The 27,401-nt window shown below is 53.5% G+C and overlaps 1 protein-coding gene and 1 long non-coding RNA gene across 5 annotated transcripts in view; one reads left to right on the top strand and one right to left on the bottom strand.

Annotated features, from left to right (window-relative positions):
* The window catches only part of ST8SIA5 (ST8 alpha-N-acetyl-neuraminide alpha-2,8-sialyltransferase 5), a 58,502-nt gene that overhangs the window by 15,501 nt on the left and 15,600 nt on the right, over positions 1 to 27,401 (top strand). For 2 of the 4 annotated variants that reach the window (XM_053205556.1, XM_053205555.1), the window contains exons 1-3: positions 14,579 to 15,318; positions 16,211 to 16,303; positions 27,244 to 27,330. In XM_053205556.1, coding sequence (XP_053061531.1) covers positions 14,996 to 15,318; positions 16,211 to 16,303; positions 27,244 to 27,330 — 503 coding nt within the window. In that variant the 5' untranslated portion in view covers positions 14,579 to 14,995. Of the gene's footprint in view, positions 1 to 1,877; positions 1,986 to 14,578; positions 15,319 to 16,210; positions 16,304 to 27,243; positions 27,331 to 27,401 lie in introns of those variants that run through there. The other 2 variants (XM_027068908.2, XM_027068909.2) reach the window with 2 other exon arrangements.
* On the bottom strand, positions 12,379 to 14,928 carry LOC128312317 (uncharacterized). Its single transcript, XR_008291433.1, has 3 exons — positions 14,390 to 14,928; positions 13,384 to 13,519; positions 12,379 to 13,006 (listed from the first exon to the last, which is right to left on the bottom strand). It is a non-coding gene; the product is annotated as an uncharacterized LOC128312317 (long non-coding RNA).

The following is a 27,401-nucleotide window of genomic DNA, read 5'->3' as shown; positions in this document are numbered from 1 at the left end:
GACAGGATCCAGAACGTTGGTGGCACAAGGACTAGACTGAGAGTCGGGACTCCTGAGTTCCAGGTCTAGCTTTGCCACCCGCTGGCTGAGAGGTAATTTCTCACCCAGTGCCTCAGTTTCCTCAGCTGTGATGGATGATGCACACTGTCTCCCTTATGCAGAGGGGCTTCTGGCGGGGGATCCCCCAGACGGCATCCAGCAAGCAACATGGCGTATTTGGTCTGCACAGTGTTTCCACCTTGAATTCATGGGCGGCACTTAAATATTGGGGCGCCCTAGACTCCCAAGGAGGGAGCAGGGTGGGCATGGAGGAGGCAGCTTAACTCTGTGATACTCTGGTCCGGGGCTCTGGAGACATCCGAGACAGCTCCCCTCGCCTGAAAGATGGGAACAGAATTCTGAAGATTTGCCGAAGGTCACCGGGCTCATTAGTGGCCGATCCAGGTTGACCAGACGGCAGCTCAGACAACCATCGCTGTCCTGTTCCTGTAGCTTAGAGGCTATGTATTTTAAGGGTTTTTATTAAAAATTTTGTTTCTTCTTTCATTTATCTCTTTTCCCCTGAGTCTCCCCCCTTTTTGCTATTTGTTTTGTTCTCTGACTTTGAAGTTCAAGCTTTTCTCACAACGCCTGTTCATATTTAAGGGCAAGCCAGTCTCCAGAAGGTTCATTGGAGCCCTGTGAGGAGGGCATTGTCTTGGGACAGTGGTTCTCAGCTGGGAGGATTTTGCCTTGGCGGCGCGGGAGACATTTGTGATCGTCCCAATGGGAGGGTGGAAGATGGGGTGCTCCTGGAATCTAGAGGGTAGACACTGGGGGTGCAGCTCAGCCCCCCTCAATGTACAGGATGGTCCCACACCACAGAATGACCCAGCCCCAAATGACAGCAGCACCAGGTTGAGAGGCCCTGTGCTAGGGCGATCGGGTGACCCAAGCCCTATTTTTCCATGCCCTCCCCCCCACTCCTTTTTTTGACCTGGTCTGGTTCCCTCCGCAAACCCACCGTAGCCACCGGTGAGGCGGGGCGTGGGGCAGGTGGGTTTCAGATTAGCGTGTCCGTGAATCGAGAACTGAGGCACTTCCGTGGGTCAGCTCCCCGCGGCACGGCCTCCTGACAGCCGTGGGGCGGGCAGGCCGATGCCACGGCGTCCATGGGCGCCTCATACGAACCCAGGTCCCCGGCCTTTCAGCCCCATTCCGCGCTCCTGCCTTCAGGGGCCTCGGCCCCCCGGTTTGAGAGCCTTCTTGAGTTGTGCACGGTGAAGAGATGTGCTCCTCATAAACGGGGCTCCACTCTCCCAGGTCTGAGGGAGTTACTTACCCATCTGCTTTCATCTTGCGCGGTGCTGCGGCTGGCCTCTCCTGTCACCTCTCCATGCTCGTGGCCTTGTCTGTTCCTTTGCTATCATTTCAGTCAGGGTTGGGCAGGCAGCGGAAATAACCAGGTGTGTTGACCAGGAGAGCCAGACTTCACTAAAAGCTTTGCAGCGTGCCTGACCCCCGAGGACGGCAAAGTGCTGGCAGGCGGGAGCTCTTCTGGTAGAAGTCTCTAGAAGGTGGGGGTGGAGGGACGCACCACACAGGAGGTAGGAGAGCTCTATGACCTTGACCTCGCCAAGGCTCAGTTTCCCTGTGTATCCAGCACGTAACCTCAGCTCTGCAGGCAGAGGTGAAAGGGGGGGGGGGTGCTGGATGTAAGTGAGCAGAGCTGTGGTTTGTTACCGTCAGTCATCCTCGTGGGTAGACGTCACCTCTGTCTCCAGCGAGTGCGTGGTCAAGGCGATGTGTCACTTGGTACAACAGAAAGTGGCTCTGTGGTAGATGGGTTTAACCCGGCATGTGGGCCTTGAGTACCGACTGCCTCGTTTTCTTGCCAGAAGCCTCCAGTTTGGTTGGCAGAGTGGCGACCAGCTGGCCAATTGGACGGGGCTCTTTAATGTCACGGACGACCCAGCAGTGCAGAGCGGCAGTGACTCCAGCTCCAGGTACAGACCCCCGGCGAGTGACCAGGGAGGGGGGAAGCCCATCCTGAGGTGACCTCGTAGCCCCTGCCCCATGCTCCGCCCCAGAGCTACCCTCAGGGAAGAAGCAGGCCCTAAGCTTACTGCCTTTTGGCATCGGCCTTGTCTCCTTTGCCGTGAGGGGTGAGGGCTAGACCCAACCACAAGGCAGGGAACCACTGGCCCCTCTCTGACTGGAGCTGGAAGGGGTGTGGAGTCTGGGTCTCGAGCTTTCATTTGAGGTGGGGGCTTCGGCTCCGTCCCTCCCACAAGGATTTCGGATGTCGGCCTGCAAGCGTGAGCAGGTGTGTGGGTGGCCTCAGGGCTGGGTGTTGGGCGTGGGTTCGGGTCCTCTGACATCCCACTGGGCAGGCGTTTCCTACTCTGCCCCCAGGCGGGGCTGACCTTGACTGGGGAAGAGCCATTCCCATCAAGATGGTGCTGACATTTGACATTCATACGGTCACATGGATATTTCTACTTGCTCTGCTGCCGTGTTTGGAGTTCAGTCAGTAATGAAGGGCACTCTGTATGTTCCGGAGTTCAGTGTTTGTTGAATCCTCAGGTGGGGCACGCTCATTGCAGGGAAGGCGTCGCGGGGAATTCTTCCAGACTGGCAGAACTCTCTCTGCTCAGAGCTGGGTGTGGCTGGAACCCGCCAGCTAAGGGTTTCCAGGGGCCAATTAAGTCGTTTGGTCCCTTCATTTTTGCATTTCTAAGTGCGTGCTAACTCTCAGGTCTGTTTCCCTGGAAGGAGGCCTGAGTTTTGTTGTTGTTCATTTTGACATCAGAACATTAAATGGACCCCACAGAGGAGAAGTAGTGTGTTTTTCAGGGACAACCCCCCCCCCCCCATATGTGTGATTTTGTTCAATGCTCTGAAAAAGTAAAAAAGTGGTGCCAGTGTCAGAAAAACATCAGTCGGGGCAGTGTCCACAGACAGGCCTTAGGACGTGGGGTAGCCTCGGGGACCTGGTCTTATCCTGGCCTTTACGAGTACGGTTCTTTCCATATATGAGTGGTAGGAGCCCTGGCCGGGTGCTGGGCCCCTGGGCTGTCACCCGGTGAGAGCAGGGAGTCCAGACTTGCCCCTTCCAAGCACTGAGCCCCCAGTGTTGGTCTTTCCGTTTCCTTTCGTGACTCGCTCGCCTGGATGGCGGGCGGTCTAGGTGTCCACCTTCCTGGGAAGGACTCTGAAGAACCCCCTGGGAGAGGTTTGGCTAGAAGGTGCTAATGAACTGAGCTAGATGGCACAGGCATTTCCGGGGGGAGGGGAGACTCCAGCAAGAGTTCTGTTTCCTCCTTTTCCGGTTGCTAACAGCCTTTCTCTCTCCTCCTTTCTCTGCATTTTGTTGCTAATTTCTCTGCCTCCCTGCCCCACCTCCTCTCCCCTCCCTTTCTTCCTGCCACACTTTCTTGGTCCCCATTTCCTGCTTCCCTCCCACCTCCTTTCTTAACTACTCCCCCTCCCAGTGACCCAGGCCAGCCTCCCCTCCCCTTTCACCCAGGATCCCCCAGGGTCAGGGTCACTGCTGGCCTCTTCCATTTGGCTTTGGAACTAAGGCACCCTTTGTTCCACATCCTCCCCAGCTAGCTGAGTTGATTTCCTCCTGGAGGGCTGCCATTTGACCCAGAGCCCCCTTGGTCATGGAATAAATGTGATGACCACACATCCCAACTTCTTCTGGGACAATCCCAGGGTCAGATCCCAATTTCTGGTTGACCCCGCAAAGTTACTACTACGTATGTGAGAAACCACAATACGTACAGTTCCCATGTGTCGGAAATAATGGTTAATGTAATTAGAACTGGACTATACGTTGGAGCTTCTGCCCTTCTGCCTTCCTTAAAATTGGTAGGACAGCTCTTGGCAGGAGATTTGCAGGGCTTGGGGAGGGAGCTCACGCTGCTGTGGAAAGTGCTCTTCCGGGTGAAAACACCGCAGTGAACAGCCCTCCACGCATGGAACGTGTGCTGTGCCTCGTGGTATCATTCACCTAGTGAGTAATTCAGTGCGTATGCCATATTTTGCTCGCTATAGTTGTGTGGTATGTCGGAGTGTGGTGAAGTGTGTTATTTATTATTAACACGGTTGGAAGGGAAAGTCAGGAGTTACCATATATAACCAGAGGACAAGAAGAGGCACAAAAAAAAAAAAAAAAAAAAAGCGAATGACTCATAAATTGTATATTCAACCAGGAGCCCAGGAGAAGGAGCAGGTCCAAGCGATCGGTCTGGAAAGCTCCAAATAAGACCACACAGAAAACCCAGGCCAGATAGAGCTCCTAATGGCTGCGGTCAAGTGTTGTCCAAGGAGAAGACCGGGGAAGGCCAGGCCGAATTGGAAAGTGTGTGAGTCGTAAAATATACATCGACATATAGCTTTATTAATTCAAGTGCAGGTCTAAAAGTGTCCAATAGGAGTCCTTAGGGGAACTGCTTTAGGGAGCCGATAGGGATAATTTTTAATCAGCAAATGCTGCTATGTAAGTGGGGTGCTTTGAACAAGCAGGAAGATCTTAGAAGACAGTTCTCATCACGTTCCAGTTACGTGTTTATGTTTCTGTCTCCCTCACTAGACAGTGATTATGCTTCTCCACCTCTGAATTCTCAGCAGCCAGTGTGTAAGTAGAAGGGGCTCAGTAAACGTTAGTTGAATTACGAAATGAATTAAGCAGGCACGTAGTCAAGGCTATCGGTAAAAAAGCACACTTAGATGTCAGTGTGGCCGAATTCTCCCTTAGAGATCTATTCCTTTGAATCAGTCTGTCTCTGGTACTGGCTTTGAAAATTAATCCCCAGAGGGGCCGCACTTTGAATCACAAACTCGTTCACAGTGTGGAATGATCTGAGAAGAGCAGGTGGTAGGGAAGTCTGGGCATTCTGGGCAGCTGGGTGGGGAAAGGGAGGCTGTGGGAGGGGGAGAGGGGCGGCTAAGAAGTAGAGAAGGCAGTGAAGGCAGGTTGTGTCCCTGTGCAGTAACTGACTGAGAAGCCCTCCCAAACACCTCCCACAGAGCATCGTGGCAATTGTGGGACGCGGATGAGGGAGAGCTCTTGTCCTCCATGGCCAGCTCAGTGCTTTGAGCCACCTCGCCTGGCCCAGCCGCCTGCCCTCCCCGTGACCACCCAGAGGGCCGGGGAGGCAGCAGCGCCCTTGGCGGTCACGGTCCTGCAGGGTGGGCAGTTTCGCTTCCACTGCCTCCGCGTGTCCCAGGGAAGGGACCGGGTCAGAGGGGCCGAGGGCCGCTGGGGCAGGAGTCAGTCCTACAGGTGCTGACTGTCAGCCAGGCCTGCGGCCGCAGCATTAAAGGGCTTGGCTCAGCTGCTGCCAGCTGGACCCCAGCCCCACATCAATTCCTTATCATCCTGCCAGTATCCACCTCCCACCCCACCTCCTCCTTGAAGCTTTCCTGGATAGCCTCTCTATATTCTATAAGAAGTATCTGCACAGAGGAATGCTTCTATCATTTCACGCCAGAGAACTCTCCAGCAAGTGCACGTACACAGTTCTGTGTTTGTTCAGGTATCCCCCAAATCCCAAGAACGGTGCGTGCATCTCCAGGGCCCTCCAGACCCTCCAGCTTCAGACACAGCCCACAGGTGCCCTGACTGGCCGGCCTCATCCGCCCATCTCCCAGAGTCTGCACCGCCCTGGCCCTCCTGGTCTGGGTGATACGGCAAGAGCCGGTGTCAAAGACGATTCCAGGAACTTTTCCCTCTGATGTCTAGAGCAGAGCTGGCCCCAGGCCACTGCCCATCCAAGCTGCCCGTTCCTGGGACAGCATTCTTCCTGTGCTGCTGGGCTTCCAGGTTGGGGTGCAGGGGACCTCCCAAGTGGTGGGGGGGGGGGGAGGGTAGCACCAGCCACGGGACGAAAGAGCAAAAGCCCCCAAACTGATGCGACGAGAGACTCTGTTCCGCAGAAGAGCGAGCCAGCTGAGTGCCCAGGGCCTGGGCCAGAGCCCTTCGCTCTGGGGTGTGCGTGTCCAGCATGGCCTCTGCAGTCCAGGGTTTGGGGTTGTGATTTTTCAGAGCTGGCATTCAATTTCGCATTGTGTTATGCTATATTCGGCTATTCCCCAATTGTTTCAAGACACTGTGTAATCAGGTACTACATTTGCGTGGCACGGATGGTGGGTGTGCCAAGAGCTCAGTGTGGAAGTCAGAGGTGCTTCCGTGGGGGGCAGAATCGGGCTTGGATCCTGACAGGCGATGCCCACGGGCAAGTGCTCTGGGGCCTGATGGGGTGCCCGGCGCTGTGCCGGGCGCCTGCCCCCCATCCTGCATTTCATCCCCCTCTCCCTTGTTTGAGGTGGGTACTGTCATTGCCCTCATTTTACAGGTGAGGAAACCGAGGCCCTGCAAGTGATGGGGGATGGAGCTGGTCACACCATGTGCCGTGTGACTCCAGACTCCCCAGACTGACAGCCCGTGCTAGACGGAGGGATTGTTCTTTCTGGACTGTGGACAGGTCAACCCGGGTAGGGTCGGGTGTTCGGGTACCTCTCTAGGGTCTCTCAACTGCCCCCCTCCCCACCATCTCTTTGCCGCCTTTTATCCTCTGTGTCTTTCCCCCACCCCCTTTGTGGTTAGTGCTTTCTTGACTGTTACCCCTGACAAATGCTTCCTTCTACCTGCTCCTGGAGGCTCCACATTTCAAAGAGGAGCCCTTGGGGGCAAGATTAGCCCGAGGGAGGGGCGCCTGGGTGGCTCAGTCGGTTAAGTGTCCGACTTCCGCTCAGGTCATGATCTCGCCATCCGTGGGTTTGAGCCCCGCATCGGGCTCTGTGCTGACAGCTCAGAGCCCGGAACCTGTTTCAGATTCTGTGTCTCCCTCTTTTCTCTGACCCTCCCCTGTTCATGCTCTCTCTCTCTCTCTCTCTCTGTCTCAAAAATAAATAAACATTAAAAAAAAAAATTTAAGATTAGCCTGAGGGAAAGAATGTTCGTGCACTGCGCCCTACACACCTGACTCGTGAGTGCAGTCTGGTTTAGCATCAGCCTTTCTGGTCAATTTTTAAGGCTGTGAGAAAGGACAAAAAAATAAATAAAAAGACGGCCGGAGTTCTCTCAGGCTCCATCCAGCTGGGAAGAATTTGGGGAATCAGGTTTGGCAGAATGTTCTGGGCTGGGTGCTGGAAGAGCAAAACAAGGATGGTGCAGCTTTCGCATCTCCTCCCACGTACCTGACGTGGACCTCTGGTGGACAACAGGCAGGAGGCTGTCTGTGGAGGCCAGGTCGTTGGCGTCCTGGGACTCATCAAGTGGTGGTGTCCCGTGTGGTAAAGTCCCCCTGGCCCTCGAGCTTTGTGGCCCTTGGTTGAGTCTGAATGGAGTCTCCTGGGCAAATGACCACTTGGGTGCATGGGTCTGTGCCCCAGTTCCCTCATCCGTTGAACTGTCACCTTGTTCAGGCACTAGTGGTGGGGTTCCCCCGAGAGGACCTTCTGGGTAGATCTGGGCCCCAGCTTCATCCTGACTCATGGCTGAGTATGAGGACTTTCTCTCTGAGCCTTGGTGTCCAGATCAGATGATCGAAGGTGCCTGCCAGGGCCTCCCCCAGGTCTGCTCCCAGAATGGCAAGTAAAAGGGGAGTGGGGTCAGGCTGGAGGACTAAGCATGCACCTGTGATCAGCAGTTTAGGGGGCTCCCGGATAGGAAGGCGCCCGAGGCCGTCCCAGTTTCGCACTCCACGTAGCCATGCACACGGCCTGCACCTGCTAGGTTGATGGCCTTAAAGACTGTGCTGGGGCGGGGGTGATGGGGCGATGGGGCTCACAGAGGCTGTCCTCCCGCGCAGGCCTACTTGTACAGATGTAAACCTTCCCCCCCTCACCCTCCACCGGGGCTCCTACAGAGCACTCGGGTCTCTTCCTTCTTCCTCTGGCGGGTCCCTCACACGCAACTGACTGTCCCTCCCAGTTCGGCAGGCTGGTTGTTCGAGATCAGGAGGAGAGCACAGTTCAGGGTCAGATGCGAGCCCACCCTGCCTTGCACACCGTCATCTTCTTGTTGTGCCCTCGCCTGGTGGGAAGAGGGTGAGAGAGCTCTGTAGGGTCCCTTTTATAAAGGCACTGATGCCATGTGTGAGAGCTGCGCCCTCATGACCTAATGGCCCTCCAGTGACCCCGCCTCCTAATGCCATCACATTGGGGGGTTAGGTTTCAGCACGTGAGTTTGGGGGGGGCACACACCTTCAGCCCGTGGCACTCACTCTGCTCGTCACGCAGACTCCCGCGGTGACCGTGTCTAGCACCTCCCACTTCCGTCCTCACCTCAAGCCATGCCAGTGGGGCGTCTGCCTCCCGGCTCCCCTGAATCTGCGCCGGTCAAGGTCACTGATGACCGTCTGGTTGCTAGGGCAGCAGGACCTCATCCATCCTCCTCTTCCTTGGCCTCCATTAGCTCTGGACAGAGGCGACCCTTCTGTCCTGGAAATGTTCTCTGCTCTTGACTTCTGTGGCATTGGGCGTTCCGGGTTTTCCTTCTTCGCACAGACTTCCCTTCTCAGTCTCCTTCCGTGGCCCCTTCTCCCCTGCCACCATCTGAATGTCGGAGCTGGCTGCACGCGCCCCTCTGTGCTCTCTGCCCTCCTCTGAGATCTCACTTCGTCCTTTGTGCCTTGACTCTGGAACATGTATCTCTAACCCTGGCCTCTGCACTGGACTGCTGACTGCCTACTTACGATGTCCTCCCGAATGTCTGAGAGTCCCAGCAGCCTTACCGTGGCCCAGGGGCTTCTGACTTCCGCCCACGCTGTTTATCTTCATCGTTCCCTCCTCTCGAAATGGCTCTGTGATGCAACCAGTTGTCCAAGCGAAACTCCTAGGAGTTACCGTTGATTTCTCTCTTTCTTTGTCGCTGCGTAGATCTTGTCATCAGCTTATCCTTAACCCATTTCCTGCTCTGTCGCCTTCTCCCACGTCTTAGCTGCCACTCTGTGCAATCCCCCCTCTTCTCAGGCGGCAACAGTCCCGTCTCCCTGTCTGCTGTCGCTTTACAGTGCGTCCTCCCTGCAGCGGCCAGAGGGAACTTTTCCATCAGACCGTGCGATTCCTCTGCTTCAACGCACGGCTGTATCAAGGGGCCCACAGGCCCAGCCTGACCTGGTGCCACTCGCCTCTCCGGCCTCATGTCCTCTGCCTGTCCACCCCACCGCCCCCACTGCCCTGTCCCTGCAGCCCGCTGGCTTTTTCCATCCTCGGGGTGTTTGTGTTTATTCGCCCTTCCCTGTCTGCAATGCTCTTCCTGCGCTCCTGCTGAGAGCTCCATTTCTGTTTGTTCAGAGAGGCCTTCCTTGACCTCCTACCAGCTTTCCAGGGACCTTCCAGCCCCCTGTCCTGTTTTACTTTTATAGAGCTCATTACTACTTGGCACTATGTTGCATTAATATTTCATTTGTCTCCTCTCGTGGAAGTCCAGGAGGGCGGGGGGCGGGGATTGTATCTGGCTTGGTCGTCAGTGCATCCTGGCCTGAAACTGTGCCTGGCGTGTAGCAATGGATCAGTAAATCTTCGGTGAGTGAAAGAGGAGAAGAGCCATCCATCGAGGGGAGCTGCACAAAGTCCAGTTTACTAAGGGCTGAGCTGGGGAGCGTGCCGGGGGCTGTAGGCACGTTCGAGGCAGAACACAGAAGGCTGCCAGGAAGCTGGCCTCTGATGTGCAAGCAGGTAGCAGCACAGAAGACACAGTGAGGAAAGAGCGTTCTCGACAGAGATAACCCTCCAGTGGGAAAAGAGGACCGATTCACGCCCCTGGTGCCGGGAGGGAGAGAAGGACCCCGAAGGGAGCAGAGGTGGCCAGCTGGGGTGCGGAGGGGAGGGGAAGTACGAGGAGGCCAGTAGGTCTCAGCGTTTAGCTTGGGCCCCCGGGGCATGGTGGTGAGGCGCAGAGGGGCAGTAGGGCGGTGTCCGGGTGGAAGGCCGACCATGCTCGTTTAGACACGTGGAGGTGTGCCGGGTGATTGGGCCGGATTTTAGAGGGGAGCTTTCCAGGGCTCCCTGGTGCAGCGCAGAAAGTAAGGCTCCCGCGTGTGCACTCTTGCGTGGACTGTCGGCACACTGGGTGTGGGGCCCTGCAGACCCACAGGGCGGGGGTGGGGGGGTAGAAAGGAGGAGTGGCAACAGGCTTTTGCCCCTGACCCCCCAGCCCCCACCGCATGCCAGGAACGACCCTCCAGGGAAGCTCGCGCCGACAGCGGATGGATCACGGGACTATCGAGGGTTGTATTCAGAACATCAGGCTTTCTTAGCTCTCCGTTCTGATCGTTCAACCCCCTCTGCAGATTCCCACGGATGGATGAGGAAATGGTGGTCCAGGGAGACCCAGCGTCCAGCCAGCGGGCCGAGTCAGGTCTCTCTACCACCCGGGGAGGGGGGAGTGTCTCCTCTGGGCAGCTGTGACCTGCAGTTGACAGCCCAGCTCTTCTTGGTTCTCTCTGCACCTATTTGAGAAGACGCCGCAGTCCTCTGAATTGTCAGGCTGCAGTTTCCAGACTCTGGTTTCTGTGCGTTTGCTCTGACGGGTAGCGCGCTGTCTCGAGATGGCAGCTGTTCTGGCCCCGAAATAGCACGGAGCTCACTGAAGGGGAGGGGGTTGCTCGCTGAGAAATCCCCCCCACCCCCCCATAACCGTGGCTTGTCAGAATCAGGGAGAGGGAGTACACTGCAGTCACTGAAGAACATAGGTTCTGGGCTCCTGAAAGCCTGAGGTCCCCTTTCCACCACCCTCATTTATGAGCTGAATGACTTTGGGCAAGTTGCTTTTCCACTTACAGTCTGAATCTTGGGTATAAAAATGGGGAAACAATGCCTGTCCTCGTAGGGCTGTCGGGAGAATTAAACAAGACAAAGTTCAAGAGTCCAGTCTCAGACTGCCACATACAGTTGTGCAGGATGGGTACTACACAAAGATACCCAGCCAAGGGGTCAGGCAGGGTTGACATCCAGCTCACTCTCACTTGATAAATCATGTGACTGGCATGTGGCTTAATTAATCTGGAGAAAGAGGTACTTTTTCCTAATTTGCACATAGGTGCCATACCCTCACTGTATTCCTACCCAGCGTGGAATACATAAACCACTCTGTGGTCCTCTGAAGCTCTGTATCAGGTTTGAGAAGAGTGCAGGGGTTCAGATTGCTGAGCTGGGGCCGCTTCCCTGCTCTGGGCTGGTGGAGGCTCTTGAAGGACATAGAGACCTCCTTGGGCTCCTGTCCTCTTGAACACCATCAGCACCCGGGGACGAGGGGCAGTGTTAGATAGAAAGCTGAAGGCGTGCACCTTATCTTGTTCCAGCCAGGTGCTTGCTGGGGCTCAAGTTCTGGGACCTCCAAGAAAGACCCCACAGTCTAGGGTGCCTGCGTGGCTCAGTCGGTTAAGCATCCGTCTTCGGCTTGGGTCATGATCTCGTGGTTCGTGAGTTTGAGCCCCACAGCAGGCTCTGTGCTGGTGGTGCAGAGTCTGCTTGGGATTCTCTCTCTCTCTCTGTCTCTCTGTGTCTCTGTCTCTCTCTCTGCTCCATCCCTACTTGTGCTCTCTCACTCTGTCTCAAAATAAATAAATAAGCTTGAAAAAAAAAAAAAAAGACCCCATGGTCCTGATGAAGCTCCTGAGAGGGTTCAGACCAACAGGAGGGCCCTATGAGGGGCAGGCTCATGGACAAAGGCTGGCAGGGATGCATGAGGGCCCCCGGCCACGCTGACAAGAGGCCTCCTCAGCCTGCAGAACTGGAGCCCGTGTCTGGGTAGGAGAATGGAAACTAACACGCAGGACTGCCGTGGTCACCTCTGAGTTTGTCTTTTCCCTTAGCAGAGGCCATCACCTGCTGGCTGGGCAGCCTGGGCTGCCTGGCCCTTCCCCCCCCCAACCCCTCATGGTCCCTGAGGGCACAGAGGAGGGGGCAGGATGGAGGCAGCTTGGCGCCCGCCCCGGACTTGACTGCCGGAAGCCAAGTGGCATCTGAGATGAGCTGGTCTGAGCGCCCGTGACTATTTATACCCGTGAGGTGCCGAATGCGATGCCGGGGCCCCTCCCTCTGCGCCGGGCAGAGATCGGCTTTCGAGAATTGGACAAAGAGACAGCGACTGACTCACCCTGAGAGGCCAGTGGAGTCCAGAAAGTTGGAGAGACTGCTTCTCTCAGACTTCTGGCAGTTTGACGGGAAGCTCGAACTGTTTCGTGGGAGATCTAGGACTTAAATAAAGGGGCATCTATTAGTGCTTTCCAATAGCGAAAGAGTCATAACCCCATTACAGAAAACTTACAAAAATACAGAAGAGTATTTTAACAGTCATTCACAATCCCATTATTCAAAGAAGCCGCCCATCAGTGCTTTGGTAGGGCCCTTCCCTGCGGCCTGTCCATTCACAGATGTATATACCGTTCTTTCGGGAGATCACAGTGCTGTAGCTTGTGTTTCCCGTTCAGCATCATCCCGGGAGTGTCTTCCCACGTCATTACACAAGGAGACGGAAGCCTCACTTGTGACGTCCGCATCAAAGTCTGTATCCCCGCCAGACAGGGATTACTGTGCTTTTTCCAGAACGCAGTCCTTGGGTGTCCCGTCAGAAGCGGAGTCCGGAGGGGGGGCTCTCGGCAGCGGTTGTTATGATCTTGCTTCCTCGAGTGTTAGCTTTAGAGACGGAGACGAAGAAGCACAGCTCAAAACAGCAAAGCCGGGTAGGATGGAGACAGGAACAGGGCCATTGGCTCTGTTTTCAGACAGGACACCTGGGGCTGTAGACCCCGGTGTGGGGCGCTTTTGACAACTTGGCTGAGGCACCACGTGGGGTGTTTTCAGGGTAGCTGGGGTTCGGTATTGTCACGTATGGCAAGACTCCACGGAAGTGGGAGTCAATGCCACGAAGGAGGAAGACTTTATACTCACAGATCCGTAGACACAGGAGGCACGTCGCACCGTAAAGGCCACATAGGGGGCCACCAGGGCTGGTCAGGAGGCAGAGAGGGTGAGAGGGGAAAGTGGGCAAGAGCCTTCACAGGGGTTTCTGGGGAAGAAACAGCTGAGTCAGGGACACAGGGATTGGTGGACTCTGGGGCCTAAGGGCTGTCCCTAGCTGTGTGGTACCTGGTCCTGGGATGATAAGGGCAGGGGGAAAGAGGCCCTGAATGTGAGAGGAGTGGTGGTGGTGGGTTATGAGCTCTGGATTGGGTTGTTTGCGTAGGAAACGTGCGCTCACGGGAGGTTACCGTCTGGAGGGATTGGCTAGCCCCAGGGTCAACAAGGCCCCGGATGTTAAAGCATCCGAAACACATATAGCTTCTGCACGGAGTCTGCCGCAGAGTTGGGTGATCAGGGACAGTCCCATGTCTGGGCAGAACACGGCATGGGCTTTATGCGCAGGGTGGCAGGGGAGAGGTTTACCAGTAGCAGCGGAAGGAGGACGCCAGCCGGTCCAGATGGCGGAGAAGCTTCCTGAGGTTCGTCGTGCCTGACTCAGCTCTGCCATCAGCCAGCTGAGGTCCAGAAGCAAGTCGCTGACTCTCTGGCCACTCCTGTCCTTTGATGGCAGGAGAAAGGAGAAAGAACGGAACAAACGTTTCTTGGGCTCTTGCTGCGTGCCAGCTACTGTGCCGGGGCTTTCCGTGAAATTCTCATCGCTGTCTTACCTCAGCCCTGTCACACGTGCACTGCCCCTTTCTCGTGTGTGGATTTTACAGATGAGGAAACTAAGGCTCACAAAAGCGATGGGCCTAGGGTGGCTTGGGCCGGGGGGCGGAGGGGGTGGCAGAGAAAGGACGTGACCCCGTTCTGAAGGCCTGTCCACCTAATAGCCACCAGACACGAGGCGCGAGACCATCTGGAGTCACGGCACTGCCTGGTTCCCTGGATGGGTGAGGCTGGGGGTTCAGGAGAGCAGGAGACCGAGTGGAGGCTGGCAGAGGTAAGGCAGGGATGGCCTCATGGAGGCGGCGGAGGGGCTGGCTGATCTTCGCGAGCTTCTTCCTCGTGTCGGTGGATCATTCATCCACAAACTGTGTCTCACTCTGGCTTGGTTAGCGAGTGGGAAACACTGAGGGAAACTTGGGATCATATTGTCGTGCTGGCTGGGGCCTTGGCTACCACCTAGTTTAAACCGATTGTTTTCAGGAGGAGAAAGAAGAGGCCCAGAGAGGGGAAGCGATTTACCGAAGTCACACAGCTGGGTTTAGAGGCATGTCCACGATGTGTCTGTAAGACCCCCAACCCCCTGAGAGCTCTGGGCTAAGTCTCCCCCGAAATAACCCCTGCACCATTTGAATCTGGAGCTTTTCTTAGCAGCAGCCTGAGACCACGGCTTCAGGTGACCCAGTGGATTCCAGAGGACCTAGTGGCCCTGGCTCTGGTTGCAAACAGTGATCTCCGTGGTAAGATGCCACACCTCACTTACTGTTGTGTGACTGGAAAATGACGTGAGTTACAGCCAAGGTCGCAGGCTTTTCTGGTGGCCTCATGCTGACCCCTTGTTCTTAATTGCAGATAACAGAGCCCATTTAGCTAGTGAAAACAGAAAGGGATTTATTTAGGGCACGGCTAGCTCGGAATCTTTGGGAAAGCTGAAGAAAGACCGAAGGCTGAGCCTCCCCGAACTGCACCGTGAAACGGGGCCACCGTGAAAGCTGCTGCCCCTGATGTAATCAAGAAGGTGCTGCTAAGCCTGCAGTTTCCAAGAGCCGTGCCCTGTGCCCTTCCGCCACACTCTGCACCCGCAAAACAATGCCTGGAGCCTTGTCATTGTTCACCTCTAACCCAGCTCTGAGTCAGTCTCGTGCAAATGCTTCTGATTGGTTGAACCTAGATTCTATCCAAACCCTAGCTGCAAGGGAGTCTGGGAAATGTAGGTTTTAGCTTTCTGGCCTGTAGCGCAAAAGGTACAGAGGTAGCAAAGACAGAAGTCGGACGCTCAACCGACTGAGCCACCCAGGCGCCCCTGCCCCTGCCCAACCCCTTCTGAGCAACCTCCAGGGAGAGGCCACTCCAGAGAGAGAGAGAGGCCATGAGGAGAGGCCCCGTCCTGCCTCTGGCCGAGCCCAGCAGTGAACTGCTGTGTTTCAAAACCCTCCCCCCACCCAGGCCCTCTTCCTGCCCTGGGCTGGTGAAACTTCAGGTGCGAGGAGGGTGTTTTAAAGGTCTCCTCACCCGGTGGCTGCGGGAGGCCACAGGGCCCTTTTCAGGGGCCACCAGCTGTCCTCGGTGGAGCGTGGACAAGAGCAGCCTCAAGTCAACGTGTCGGTTCATGCCCCAGCTTTGCCACCTACCATCTGTGCGACTCTGGGCCAGCGAGTCAACCCCCGGGGCTTCTTCGGGATGCTTGCGATGGTCACTTGCCTCGTAGGCTGGTTCTAAAGATGAAAAGGGAGCGCATCCAGGGCAAGCGTGTGGCCCGAGGAAAGGGCTCGGCAGGCGCTGGCCGAAATTGGCGTTATTCTGCGTGGAGCTGCGGAAGGGATCCCGAGGTGGCTCTGGCTGGGGGAGCCAGCCAGCCGGTGTTGGAAAGAGCGTGTGCCCCTCTGCGGTGGGACCCGGCCCGAGCCTGACCCTGCCCTACCGCTGGTGTGCCCTGGAGCTCTATCTGTTTAGCCTCAGTGTTCTCAGCTGCCAAATGGGGAGAAAGAAACGTCAGTCTCACCCAGTCACGGTGGGAGCATGAGAGTCAAGGGGGCTAATGAGTGTAGCAAAAGCAGAAGATCTTGGCCGTGTTTGAGGCTGTCCCCGTGTGGCACTTGCCCAAGGGGAGGAGAAAGGGGCAGGAAAGGGCAGGACCGGTTGAAAGTCTGGGTCTCACTGCCCAGACTCCCAGCACCGCCTCCGGCAGGGGCCGATCACAGGAAGCTGGAGAAGGACACGGTACTCCGAGCGTCCCCCCCCCCCCCCCCCCCCCCGCCGCTTCCCTTCTCCTTTGCAGCCACTAGTTTGGAACCCAGCCTGCTTCAGAATGCCATGATTTGCCACGATGAGTTCATCCCTCGTAAAGCCTTACACTCCTGGGATAGCGGGGTGCTCTGAGTAGTCAACCACCCGGCGATCAAGCCAGAGGGCCCCCGAGGTCCTGGTGCCCCCTCCCACTAGGTCATCTGCTGGGTGGCATTGATGTGCTGTATGTATTTGACCGGCTAATAGACACACCCCCACCCCCCACGAGAACCCCGCAGTCCCCCAAAGGTCTGGCCGGCTTCTCTGCAGAGTAACCTCTGTCCCTGTTGGTTCCCAGGTACTTTGAGTTTTACGAGGGCCCGTTTGAGTATAACTCCACAAGATGCCTGGAGCTGAGACACGAAATCTTGGAAGTGAAGGTGCTGTCCATGTGAGTGTGGCCGGGGTGGGTGGTGGGTGACGGTGCACGTGGGATGCGGCAGGACCAGGGGGCAGGGTGGGGCACGGCCGAAGAAGACAGGAAGGTGGCTGATCTCAGCAGAGCAAGAATTAGGTCCTCCTTCCCGCCCCCTCCCCGCCCCCTCCCCGCCCCCCCAGGGCCTCTGGCATTTGGAGAGCAGGGATAATTGCATTTAATGGAAAAAAGGCCAGGTTTGCACGTCCCCAGGACTCTGGGGATTCAGTCCCTGTCTCAATTTCCAGTCTCCGTGATATCATCGCCGGGCTCCTCTTGTACAGAAACCGAAGAGGGCACAGGAGCATCTCACCTGAAATCCAGTACTCCGAGCGGAGGCTTTAAGCATTGCCCTTTGCTATTGCCTTTTAAAAATTTTATATTGATTGATTACATTTCTTACCAAATGTTGGTGTTGGAGTGATACAACATTCAAGTAGTCCAAAAAGGTACACAGTAAAGATTCCCCTGCTCAGAGCCCCCCCGTTTCTTGTCAGAGGCGACCAGCGTGTCCTTAAGCGTCTTCCCAGGGAGTCTGCGTAAACCAGCCTCGCGCATGGATCTATTTCTTTTTTCTCTTTTCGCACACATCGCGGAAGAACTGTACTTTCTGCTTCGCGCTCAACAATACTCTTTTATAAGCCACGGAAGGAGAAGCACATCCTGTGCGGAACATTTCAGCGCGTGTGCTCCCCTCCTCCTTCTCTCCCACACGGGACCACCATGAGTCCGTCGTCCCCCCTGAGAGGGACTTTGTTGTGTGAATCACGATACTTAATTTCTTAAAAAAAATTTTTTTTAACGTTTATTTATTTTGGGGACAGAGAGAGACAGAGCATGAACGGGGGAGGGGCAGAGAGAGAGAGGGAGACACAGAATCGGAAGCAGGCTCCAGGCTCTGAGCCATCGGCCCAGAGCCCGACGCGGGGCTCGAACTCACGCACCGCGAGATCGTGACCTGAGCTGAAGTCGGACGCTTGACCGACTGAGCCACCCTGGCGCCCCACGATACTTAATTTCAAATAAAATTCCTATGTGTTTGAAAACGGTTCTAGCTGGGTGTGGAAGGAATATGGTTTATTCGGGGTCAGGTGGTGTTGGATGCTCTTGTGGACTCGTGGGCCCCTGCCGTGATCGCTGGGACCACTGGCCATGGCCCACGGGCAGGAGCCACGGCTCCTTTAGCTATTTGACATGATTTCCATGTGGTGTGGAAATCAGGTCAGAGCATGGTCCCCGGGGTCTGGCAGGCCTGGGATCTTACGAGCTCTGCATCTTTATACAAATTACTTAACCTCTCTGAGCCTTTTCTTACCTATAGAAATTGGGACACTATTACCTAGCTTTGAAGGGTTTCCATAAAGACTAGATGAAATAACATGTGAGAGCAGAGAGCCCACATCCATAGTAGCACACAGAGGTGCTCGATAAACAAATAAATGTGTCTCCCTCCCTTTTCTTTCCTTTTTGGAGCCACCACCAGCAGCGGCAGCTTTTCTGGGCTGTCATTCAGAATCCTTAAGCTTAGTAGCTGCAGGAAAGCTCCAAGAAATCCAGCTGGAAATAGCTGCGTTGTTTCTGGTCCCTTTGCAAACCAAGGGTCTACGTAACCCTCTCTAGAGGTCAACGTGTGAGGCAGCTCAGCCTCCCATCAACACCACCCAGCCCTCGGCTGCACACGCACCGTGGTCTCTGCCCTCATGGAGCTCACAGCCCGGCAGGGAAGCAGACATTAATAACTACCCTAGAGAGACAAGGGGATGGCAGGGAGCTTGACCTGGGCTCGGGTCGGGAGGGGGTCGTCAGGCAAAGCTTCTCTGAGGAAGGGATGCCGGTGCTCCCATCGGATGAGCAATAGGAATTAAATAGGCCAGGAAGGTTCCAGACTGAGGTTCCAGTCTGTGCAAAGGCCCCTGTGCCAGGAGGAAGCCTGCTGTGTCCCAGGCTCTGAAGGGGAGCTTGAATGCCAGTGTGAGAGGGGGACCTGGAAGCCATGTGGCTGGAGGGGCAGATGGGGGCCCGACCTTGTGAGGTCTAGCAGTGTGGTCTGGGATCCAGATTCTATCATCATCTGAGGGCCGTGGGAACCCGTGAGAAAGTTTTAAGCAAGTGGCAGTGCAAGTGCATGTGATGTGCTTGGTTGAGGACTTGGGATTTAGTGGCAAACGTGGCCACCGGGACCTCAGGCGCGAGCCAAATTCATCAGCTCCTAAGCAGAGATCCTTTGTCTTTTCCCAGAATTCAAAGACCTCAGGCCCTTAACCGTGTCATTCTGGAAAGCCAGAGTGCACCTGTTGACAACATTCCTTAGTGTTTTCAAAGGCAAATAATTACTTTTTAAATTACACAACGCAGATAGTCTCTTCATGGTTACTTCGTGGTCTAGACTCGGAGATCTGAGAGACCCATGAGTTGGTCATCCTTCTACATAACTTCCTGTTCCACAGGCCAGGGGCCTAAACAACGGAACTTCATACGCCACAGTTCTGGAGGCTAGAGGTCTGAGAGCGGGGTGCCGACAGGGACGGCTTCTTCGGAGGCCTCTCTCCTTGCCTTGCAGATGGCCGCCTTCTCCGTCTTCACACGGGCTTCCTCCTGTCCCTCCTGTCTGTGTCCTAATTTCCTCTTCTAATGAGGACGTCAGTCATATTGGATTAGGGCCCACCCTAATGACCTCATTTTAGCTTAACTACCTCTGTAAAGACCTTGTCTCCCAAGACTCACATTCTGAGGCCTCAGGGGTTAGGATTTCAACATATGAGTTTTGAGGGAACGATGATTCAGCCCATAACAGTCTCTGTTGCAGCTTCCATTCGGGGACGAAAGTCAAAATGACCCAGGCCCTACACCACAAACATGGTGGGGTGGGAGGGAGGAACCTCGCGCTTCCGTGATCTGTGCAAACCTTTGTCCCATGTCGTGGATGCGGGTTCGGTGCTCCGCATGTTTAGCTCGAGCTCTCATCCCTGCCCTCGGGCGCCCTCTCTGGTCTCCTGAGCTGAGCAGCCATCTGAGCTGGTGACCCCTGGGCCTCGCACTACCCCACTGCTTCCAGGGCCCTGGATCCCTGTGGTACCCGGGCTCTGAGAGGAGAGGCAAGACAGAGGCTCTTTGCGGGGCATCGGCTTGAGGCTGGTGGGACGGTTGGGAGCAGCGAGCCTGCTGTCTGCCAGCCTGGCTCTGCGAGCCTCAGTGGGCTCTCCAGGGCTGAAATCAGAGAGCCCAGAGACCGGCCTCTGATTCGGATGGTTCTGGCATCACCGGGGCACCCGTGGGCTTTACTGTGCTCTGGCCCAGAGCCATGAGCGGTGCTCGCAGCGGAGACTCTGAGTCATTGGGGAAAGGTTAAATCGCCATCTGTGAACGGAGGGGGCTGGACGGATGGGCCGCGAGGCCCTTTCGGCGTAAGAATGTCAGCTGGCGTTCTGAGGAGACAGGGAGGGGTGTGAGTCATCTGGGAATGATTCCGATCCAGAATTGCTCGGAACGCTGGTAGAAACCAGTCAGCCGGAAAATTCCCACATGGAAAAGGCCTCGGTCCCTGACAATGTCAGACGCAAGAGGAATTCCTCCATGGCCATTTATCATGAAACGCATTGTCACGAGGGCTTGTACAAGTTATTTGTTTGCATGTGATCATTCTAGAGTCTCTTTATTTTAGTTTGGTTTAGTTTTTAATTTTATTTATTTATTTATTTATTTATTTATTTAGAGGTTCTTTATTTTTAAGCCAGATGGGGGTGGTACCTGGGACGTCTCCCCGGGGCCTCTCATGCCACTCCTCCTCCATCTTTCTGGGGCAGGCAACCCTGCACTGAACCCGGGAAGGGAGGCTGGGAGCAAGGGTTCTCCAAGGGCTGAGAGGCCCTTTGGTGCCCAGACCTCTCTGGGTCCCCCGAGCGAGCGTGACCCTGCATGGGCTTAGGACGTGTTTGTTACATGAATGAGCGGATTGGGCACGTGTATACCCGAGAACTGGGTGGAAACGGGAGGCCATCAAGAAAAGGGGGAGAAAGAAGAAGGAGAACAGAAATGGCCCTTATCACCTAGTCATTACCCTCATGGAAAATCAAGTAGGATATAAAAGCTGGTGAAGTAAAAAGCCAGGCCCCTGCTGCATACCTTCTTCCACCCACCCTGCTCCTTTGACTCTTGGCTGTTTCTTCCTGTAATTACTTCCACACCTATTGGTAATATGCACCTGCTGTTATTTCTTGACCCACCGACCTACCAAGTTTGCACAGCGTGCACTCGCCTCCTGCCTCAGTGGGTGAGGATTCGGCCCCCTTACACCTCCCCTTTACACACCGCCCCCCCCCCCGCCTCCTCCCCTCTCTTCTGGGTTGAGAGATATTGCTATTTTTAGTTCTTCTGTCTATAGATTGCCCGAGGAACCTGTTTCTTGTTCTACCAAATACTGGCAGTGTGTCTTGATCCCGTACTTTGTGAGATGAGGCTATTAAAATTATCCCCTTATTTTGGTTCCGGCCTCTGGCTCCAGTCACCCACGGGTTTACCTTTAAAAGGTCAAGGCTGATAACATTTACATTCGGTTTGTACCCATAATGAGTCGTTTCGGGGTTTTCTCGATAGGTTGACTCTAAAATTTCAAGATCAGAGAATAGTGATTCTGCTTCCTTCCTTGTACACTCCCCTTCCCCCTTTTTCCTGGAGCTTCTTGTCATTTTTTCCCTCTTGAACTCTTTGTCTCTTTTATGCCCTATTTTGGTTTTTAGCTTGCCTCTCCCATCAGCCAGGCCTTCCCCTCAGCTTTTCCCTTCATCGTCTTGCTCCAGCATGGACAGGCTGCTCTCTTGGTGGGTCACACGTGATTGTCCTGGGAACTTCCCTCCTCTGCCTCCTTGGGTTGGATTCACTTTTGCTTAGAACCCATAGCTGCTGCTTGTTTACTCCTTCATTTTGCTTCCCACTCATCTTCTGGTAATCTCCCAAAAAATGATGCATCAGGGGTAAGGGTTTTGAGTTCTTTGAGTTCTGTGTCTCAGTGACCTAATTCTACCTTTATACCTGATTGCTGGTGGGACGGGGTTGGTGTTTTAGGGGCGAGTCGTTTTCCTGCAGAATGCCGACGGCTCTCCCCATCACCTTGGGGCATCCTGGGCTAGAGGAATGTGTTGCTAGTCATTCCTTTGGAGGTGACCCGTTTTCTTTTCTCTGGAGTGTTTCCGGAGCCTGTGGTTCTGAAATGTCCCAGTGGTGTCCTTCGGGATAGACACCTGTGGTGACCTCTTAATTTGGGGCTCATGTCCAAACTCTTAAATGTTCTTTTGGATTTTTAAAAATATTTCCTTCTCTCTATTCTTCTCTACTTCCTTTTTTTTTCTAGTCCCTCTAAGAGTTGTACAGTGGACCTTCTGCATCGCTCATTTGGTCTCAGCTTCTCTGTCCCTGCCCATTGTTTCCACTTTCTGAGACGAGTCCTTGACTTCATCTTCCAGCTCTTTGAGCAAACTTGTCTCCCCAAGAGCTCCTTCTTTGTTCTGAGTGGAGTCTATTCCTGTCTTTAAGGATGCCGTGTCTTCTAGACTATCTCTGGAGACACTAAGTAGAATATTTTAAAGTTGTGTTTTGTTCCTCCAGCATTTTTCTCTTTGTATATTTTTTTAAGGGAGGGGGAGAGTCACTGAGGGGGTAGGGGGCGGAGAGAGAGAGAGAGAGAGAGAGAGAGAAAGTCCAGCAGCCTCCATGCTCAATGTGGAGCCTGCCATGGGGCTTGATCCCATGACCCTGGGATCTTGATCTGAGCTGAAATCAAGAGTTGGATGCTCAACAGATTGAGCCACCCAGGTGCCCCCTCTGAATGTTTTAACTAATGGTTTGTCTTCTGTTTCCATCCAGTTGACCAGGTGATTCTAGGTTATCTATTCATATTTAAATTTAGAACAATAAAAAGCTGATAGAAACTGACAGCAGGCTTTCCTTAAGAGTTGTTGTTGGAGGGGCGCCTGGGTGGCTCAGTCTCCTTTTGAGCGCGTCCCACTCTTGATTTTGGCTCAGGTCATGATCTCACAGTTCGTGGGATCGAGCCCTGCGGCAGGCTCTGCTTTGACAGCACAGAACCTGCTTGGGACTCTGTCTCTCTCTCTCTCTCTCTCTCTCTCTCTGCTCTTCCACTGCTCTCTCTTTCTCTCTCTCAAAATAAATAAACTTAAAAAAATTAAATAATAAAAGAAAAGTCACTGTCGTAGAGGCTGCTCCTTTTGCTGCTAGAATGTCCAGATCTTTTCCCTGGGAGTGACCGCTTTTGGTCTTTTGTTTAGGGACTGACTGACAGTCTGGTTCAATCCCTCCCCTCCCTTTGCTGGACACTAAATATTTGGCTGCTCTGGGGGTGGCTTCGATGGTTCCAGATACAGATTTACAAATGATGCTCGTTTCAGCACCATGCCCCTTCCCCACCCTCCACCCCTCTTTAAAATATCCCATGAGGTTGGACTCTGTCTCTGGGCTGTGTCACCCCTCCTAATGTCCCCCCTCCTCCTTCTACACACTTGTCAAATCTCTCTTCCATTGGACTCCCCCCATCCCGGTCATTCTATTCATCTGGAATATTAGTGGTATCTTGGGAGAAAGGAGATAAGAGCCTGTGATCAACCCCTCATCTTTAAAGTCAAGATGATCTCTGCTTTGGTAAAGCAGTTTATAAAATATTGTTATGTATATTATCTCATTTGATCTTTCTGACAACCCTTGAGGTTAGCAGGGCAGAGATCACTGTATCTGTCTTACAGATAAAGCACCTGAGTCTCAGAGAGATTAAATGACTTGTGTCAGGTCACACTGCAAGTTGGGGCAGAGCCAGGATTCAAGGTTGGGTGTTCAGGCCCCAGCCTTGGTCCAGCGTGTGACAGGCATTGGAGGCACATAGAATGGGGCCCAGACACTGGTAACAGTTGGAACTGGGACCCTGGCCTCAGTCTTGCCAGGGCTGTGTTTCTAGAAGGTGTTTGGGACATTGGCCATGTAGGGCACTGCTCTAAGGGCCTGGAGGTTGCAGGGTACAGGGGAGGGAAGCAGTGGGTGAGCCAGGGTGGGGCTGTGTAATGGCACCCTCGTCTGATGTCACATTAGCCTGAGATGTGATGGTTGCTGTGGGAGCTTTGGAAAAACCAGAAGGAAGGCATCAGGATGGAAGGCTGGGTTCCTTCCAGCTCCTTAAAGCTACCAAGTAAGTTCCCAGCCTTGTGCCTTTGCACTCACTTTTCTCTTTGCCTGGAATACTCCTTCCCCCAGATAATTTGCATGGCTCACTCCTGATCATTTCAGTTCTGTGTGCAAATTTCGCCTCTTTGGGGAAGGCTTCCCTGACCAACCCTTCTGAAGAGGTCCCTTGTTGGTTCCTTGGCCTTGCTTCATTTTTCTTCATGGCTCCATCAGCTGTTTCCTTTTTCTTAGTGGGCGAAAGAACACTTCACATGAGATCTACCCTGTCAACAAATGCTTAAGTGTTTAATACGGTGTTGTTAAATGTAGGCACTAAGCTGTACAGCAGATCTCTAGAACTTAGGCATCTTAAATAACTGAAACTTTATATACATCGAACAGCAAGCAGCTCACCATGTCCCCTTCCCAAAGTCCCTGGCAACCACCGTTCTCTTCTCTGTTTCCATGAGATTGACTATTTTAGATACATCATGAGCAGAATCATGCTGTATATATCCTCTGTGACTGGCTTCTTTCACTTAGCATAACGTCCTCCAGATTCATCCAGCTTGTCACATGTGACAGATTCCCTTCTTGTAAAAGGCTGAGTAGTATTCCATTGTACGTCTATAACACATGTTCTTTATCTGGTCACTCGTCAGTGGACATTTAGATTGTTTGTCTTGGTTACGTTGACTAAGGCTGCAGTGGACATGGGACTGTATGTAGTTCTTTTAGATCCTGATGGCCATTCCTTTGGATATATACCCAGAAGTGGGACTGCTGGATCACGTGGTTGTTCTTTTTGTAATTTTTCGAGGCACCTCCGTATCATTTGCCGTGCTGTCTGCACCATGTTACCTTCCCGCCAACACCGTGCGAGGGCTCCTTTTTCTCCACATCCTCGCCAACACTTGCAATCTTTTGTTTTTATTTTTATTTTTTTGTTTTTTTTTAAAAACATGTTCATTTATTTTTGAGAGAGAGAGAGAGCGAGAGCAGTTGTGAGGGTGTGTGTGAGCCAGGGAGGGGCAGAGAGAGAGAGGGAGACAGAGGATCTGAAGCAGGCTCTGTGCTAACAGCAAGAAGGAACCTGAGGCGGGGCTCGAACTCACGAATCGCAAGATCATGACTTGAGCCGAAGTCAGACGCTTAACCGACTGAGCCACCCAGACACCCCTTTTGTTTTTTTGATATTAGCCATCCTAACAGGTATGAGATGCTATCTCATTGCAGTTTTGATTTCCATTTCCCTGATACTTAGTGATGTTGAGCACTTTTTCATATGTCTGTTGGCCATTTGTATGTTTTCTTTGGAGAAATGTCTTTTCAATTCTTGTGCCCATTAAAAATTGTTTTTTAATGTTTTATTTATTTTTGAGGCAGAGAGAGACAGAGCATGAGTGGGGGAGGGGCAGAGAGAGAGAGAGACAGAATCTCAAGCAGGCTCCAGGCTCTGAGCTGTTAGCACAGAGCCTGATGCAGGGCTCGAACCCATGAACCGTGAGATCATGACCTGAGTTGAAGTTGGATGCTTAACCAACTGAGCCAGCCAGGCACCCCATCTTATGCCCATTTTAAAATCAGGTTATTTGGAGGTGCCTGGGTGGCTCAGTCAGTTAAGCGTCTGACTCTTTTTTGTTTTTAATTTTTTTTTTTTTTTAACATTTATTCATTTTTGAGAGACAGGGTGCGAACAGGGAGAGAGAGCGTGAGAGAGAGAGGGAGACACAGAATCTGAAGCAGGCTCCAGGCTCCTAGCTGTTAGCACAGAACCTGAAGTGGGGCTCAAACCCACGAATCATGAGACCATGACCTGAGCCAAAATCGGACACTCAACTGACTGAGCCACCCAGGCGCCCCAAGCGTCTGACTCTTGACTTTGGCTCAGGTCATGGTCTCACAGTCATGGGATTGAACCCTGCATTGGGCTCTGCACTGAGCGTGGAGGCTTCTTGGGATTCTCTCTCTCCCTCTTTCTCTCTCTCTCTCTCTCTCTCTCTCTCTCTCTCCCTCTGCCCCTCTCCTGCTCGTGCACTCTCCCTGAAAATAAATACACATTGAAAAATAAATAAATAAAATCAGGTTATTTGGCCTTTTGCTATTGAGTTGTAAGAGTTCCTTATGTGTTTTGGATGTTAACCCCTCATCAGATAAATGGCCTGCAAATAGTTTCTCCTGTTCTCTGTGTTGACTTTGTACTCTGTTGTGGTCCTTCGCTGTACAGAAGCTTTTTAGTTGGACGTAGTCCCACTTCTCTATTTTTGCTTTCATCGCTTGTGCTTTTGTTGTCATATGCATATGTACCTGTTTTCCACTTGCCTCCTTCCTGCTATTTAAGCTCCGTGGAAGCAGACAGTTGTTTTGTTCACTGCTGTATCCCCAGTTCCCGCTACAGAGAAGAGTTCAATAAATAATTATAGACTCTCTTGGAACTCAGACTTCTTGGTTCATTCACCAGTTTATTAATACGCTCAACACATATTTACCGCACGTCGGCCGTGTGCCTTCGCCCTGGATTTATGGTGTGAACTCAGGCGTGATCCCCTGCCCCTCCCGTTACTTACTATCTTGTGGGAAGGATCAGGAGTGAGTAGGGATGGGTTATGGGTTTCACAAAAGGGGAAAAGTCCAGGGGGCTGTGAGCGAGCAGAGTCTAGGCAGTGCAGTTTAACCATAACGATAGCTTACATCTACCAGGTACTTTCCGTGTGGACTTCCTATGCTTAGGCCTTTATTGCATCACCTTATTTAATACTTTTCACAGATCTGGGACAGTGAGTGATAATCTATTATTATGCCCATTATATAGATGAGACTCAGAGAGGTCGAATAACCTGCCCGAGGTCCCATAGTTAGGGGGAATATGAACTCTGAGGCCCAGCTCCTCTTCTGAGTGCAAAATCCACATACTTTGTCGCTATTCTGTATGTCTCCTGTACTCACCGCTCCCCCATCACCCCTCCCCGTACCAGTCATGTATGTGTTCCTTCTGTGGGTGAGGCTTGCCCTGTTTGGGAACAACCCTTTCCCCTCCATTTAAACACAGGGGATCTTGGGGCGCCTGGGTGGCTCAGTCGCTTAAGCGGCCGACTTCAGCTCAAGTCATGATCTCGCGGTCCGTGAGTTCAAGCCCCGTGTCGGGCTCTGTGCTGACCGCTCAGAGCCTGGAGCCTGTTTCGGATTCTGTGTCTCCCTCTCTCTCTGACCCTCCCCCATTCATGCTCTGTCTCTCTCTGTCTCAAAAATAAAGAAACGTTAAAAAAAAAAAAATAAATAAACACAGGGGACCCAGCTCTGCAGAATGAAACTGGTTTTTACTTTACAGTTAAGTGAGTGTTTGTCCTGGTTTTGGAATCAAGGACCTCTACGGGAAGCCGGTGAAAGCTTCAGATTCTCCCCAAGATATGCACATGGGCAGACAGAAATGGCATCGTGCCTGTAACTCGGAGAGCTCCTGGGTTCCCTTAAGGCTGGTGGCTCTGTTGATAAAGGAGGCCGTGAGGCTTTGGGCTCAGGACGGGCTGGTTTGCATGTGGAAGGCAGGCTTGGAGGAGAGCGGTTCACTCCCCCTAGGAGTGAGCAAGACCCTGGGTGCCCGAGCATCGAGGACACCAAAAATAAGAAACCACAGTTAGCGTAAAGGACCACACCAGGATTGGGCACATGGGGAGCAGGAAGGGGTGATCGCGAATGCCGACGCTCTGCCCAGCCTGGCCCTTTCACGTTCTCTTCTGTCTCTACTCCCAAAGGGTGAAGCAGTCGGAGCTATTCGACAGATGGAAGAGCCTGCAGATGTGCAGATGGGCAATGAATATCTCTGAGGCCAACCAGTTCAAGTATCTGTGACTTGTCTGCCCTCCCCCGCCCTCCCGTTGGTGATGTTCTCCTTCCTGCCGCCCCGTCCTAC

Source organism: Acinonyx jubatus, chromosome D3 (genome assembly GCF_027475565.1).
Source record: "Acinonyx jubatus isolate Ajub_Pintada_27869175 chromosome D3, VMU_Ajub_asm_v1.0, whole genome shotgun sequence".
NCBI classification, from domain to species: domain Eukaryota; kingdom Metazoa; phylum Chordata; class Mammalia; order Carnivora; family Felidae; genus Acinonyx; species Acinonyx jubatus.
Note: the sequence above shows the minus strand (reverse complement) of the source record. Positions and strands in the feature narration are given on the sequence as shown.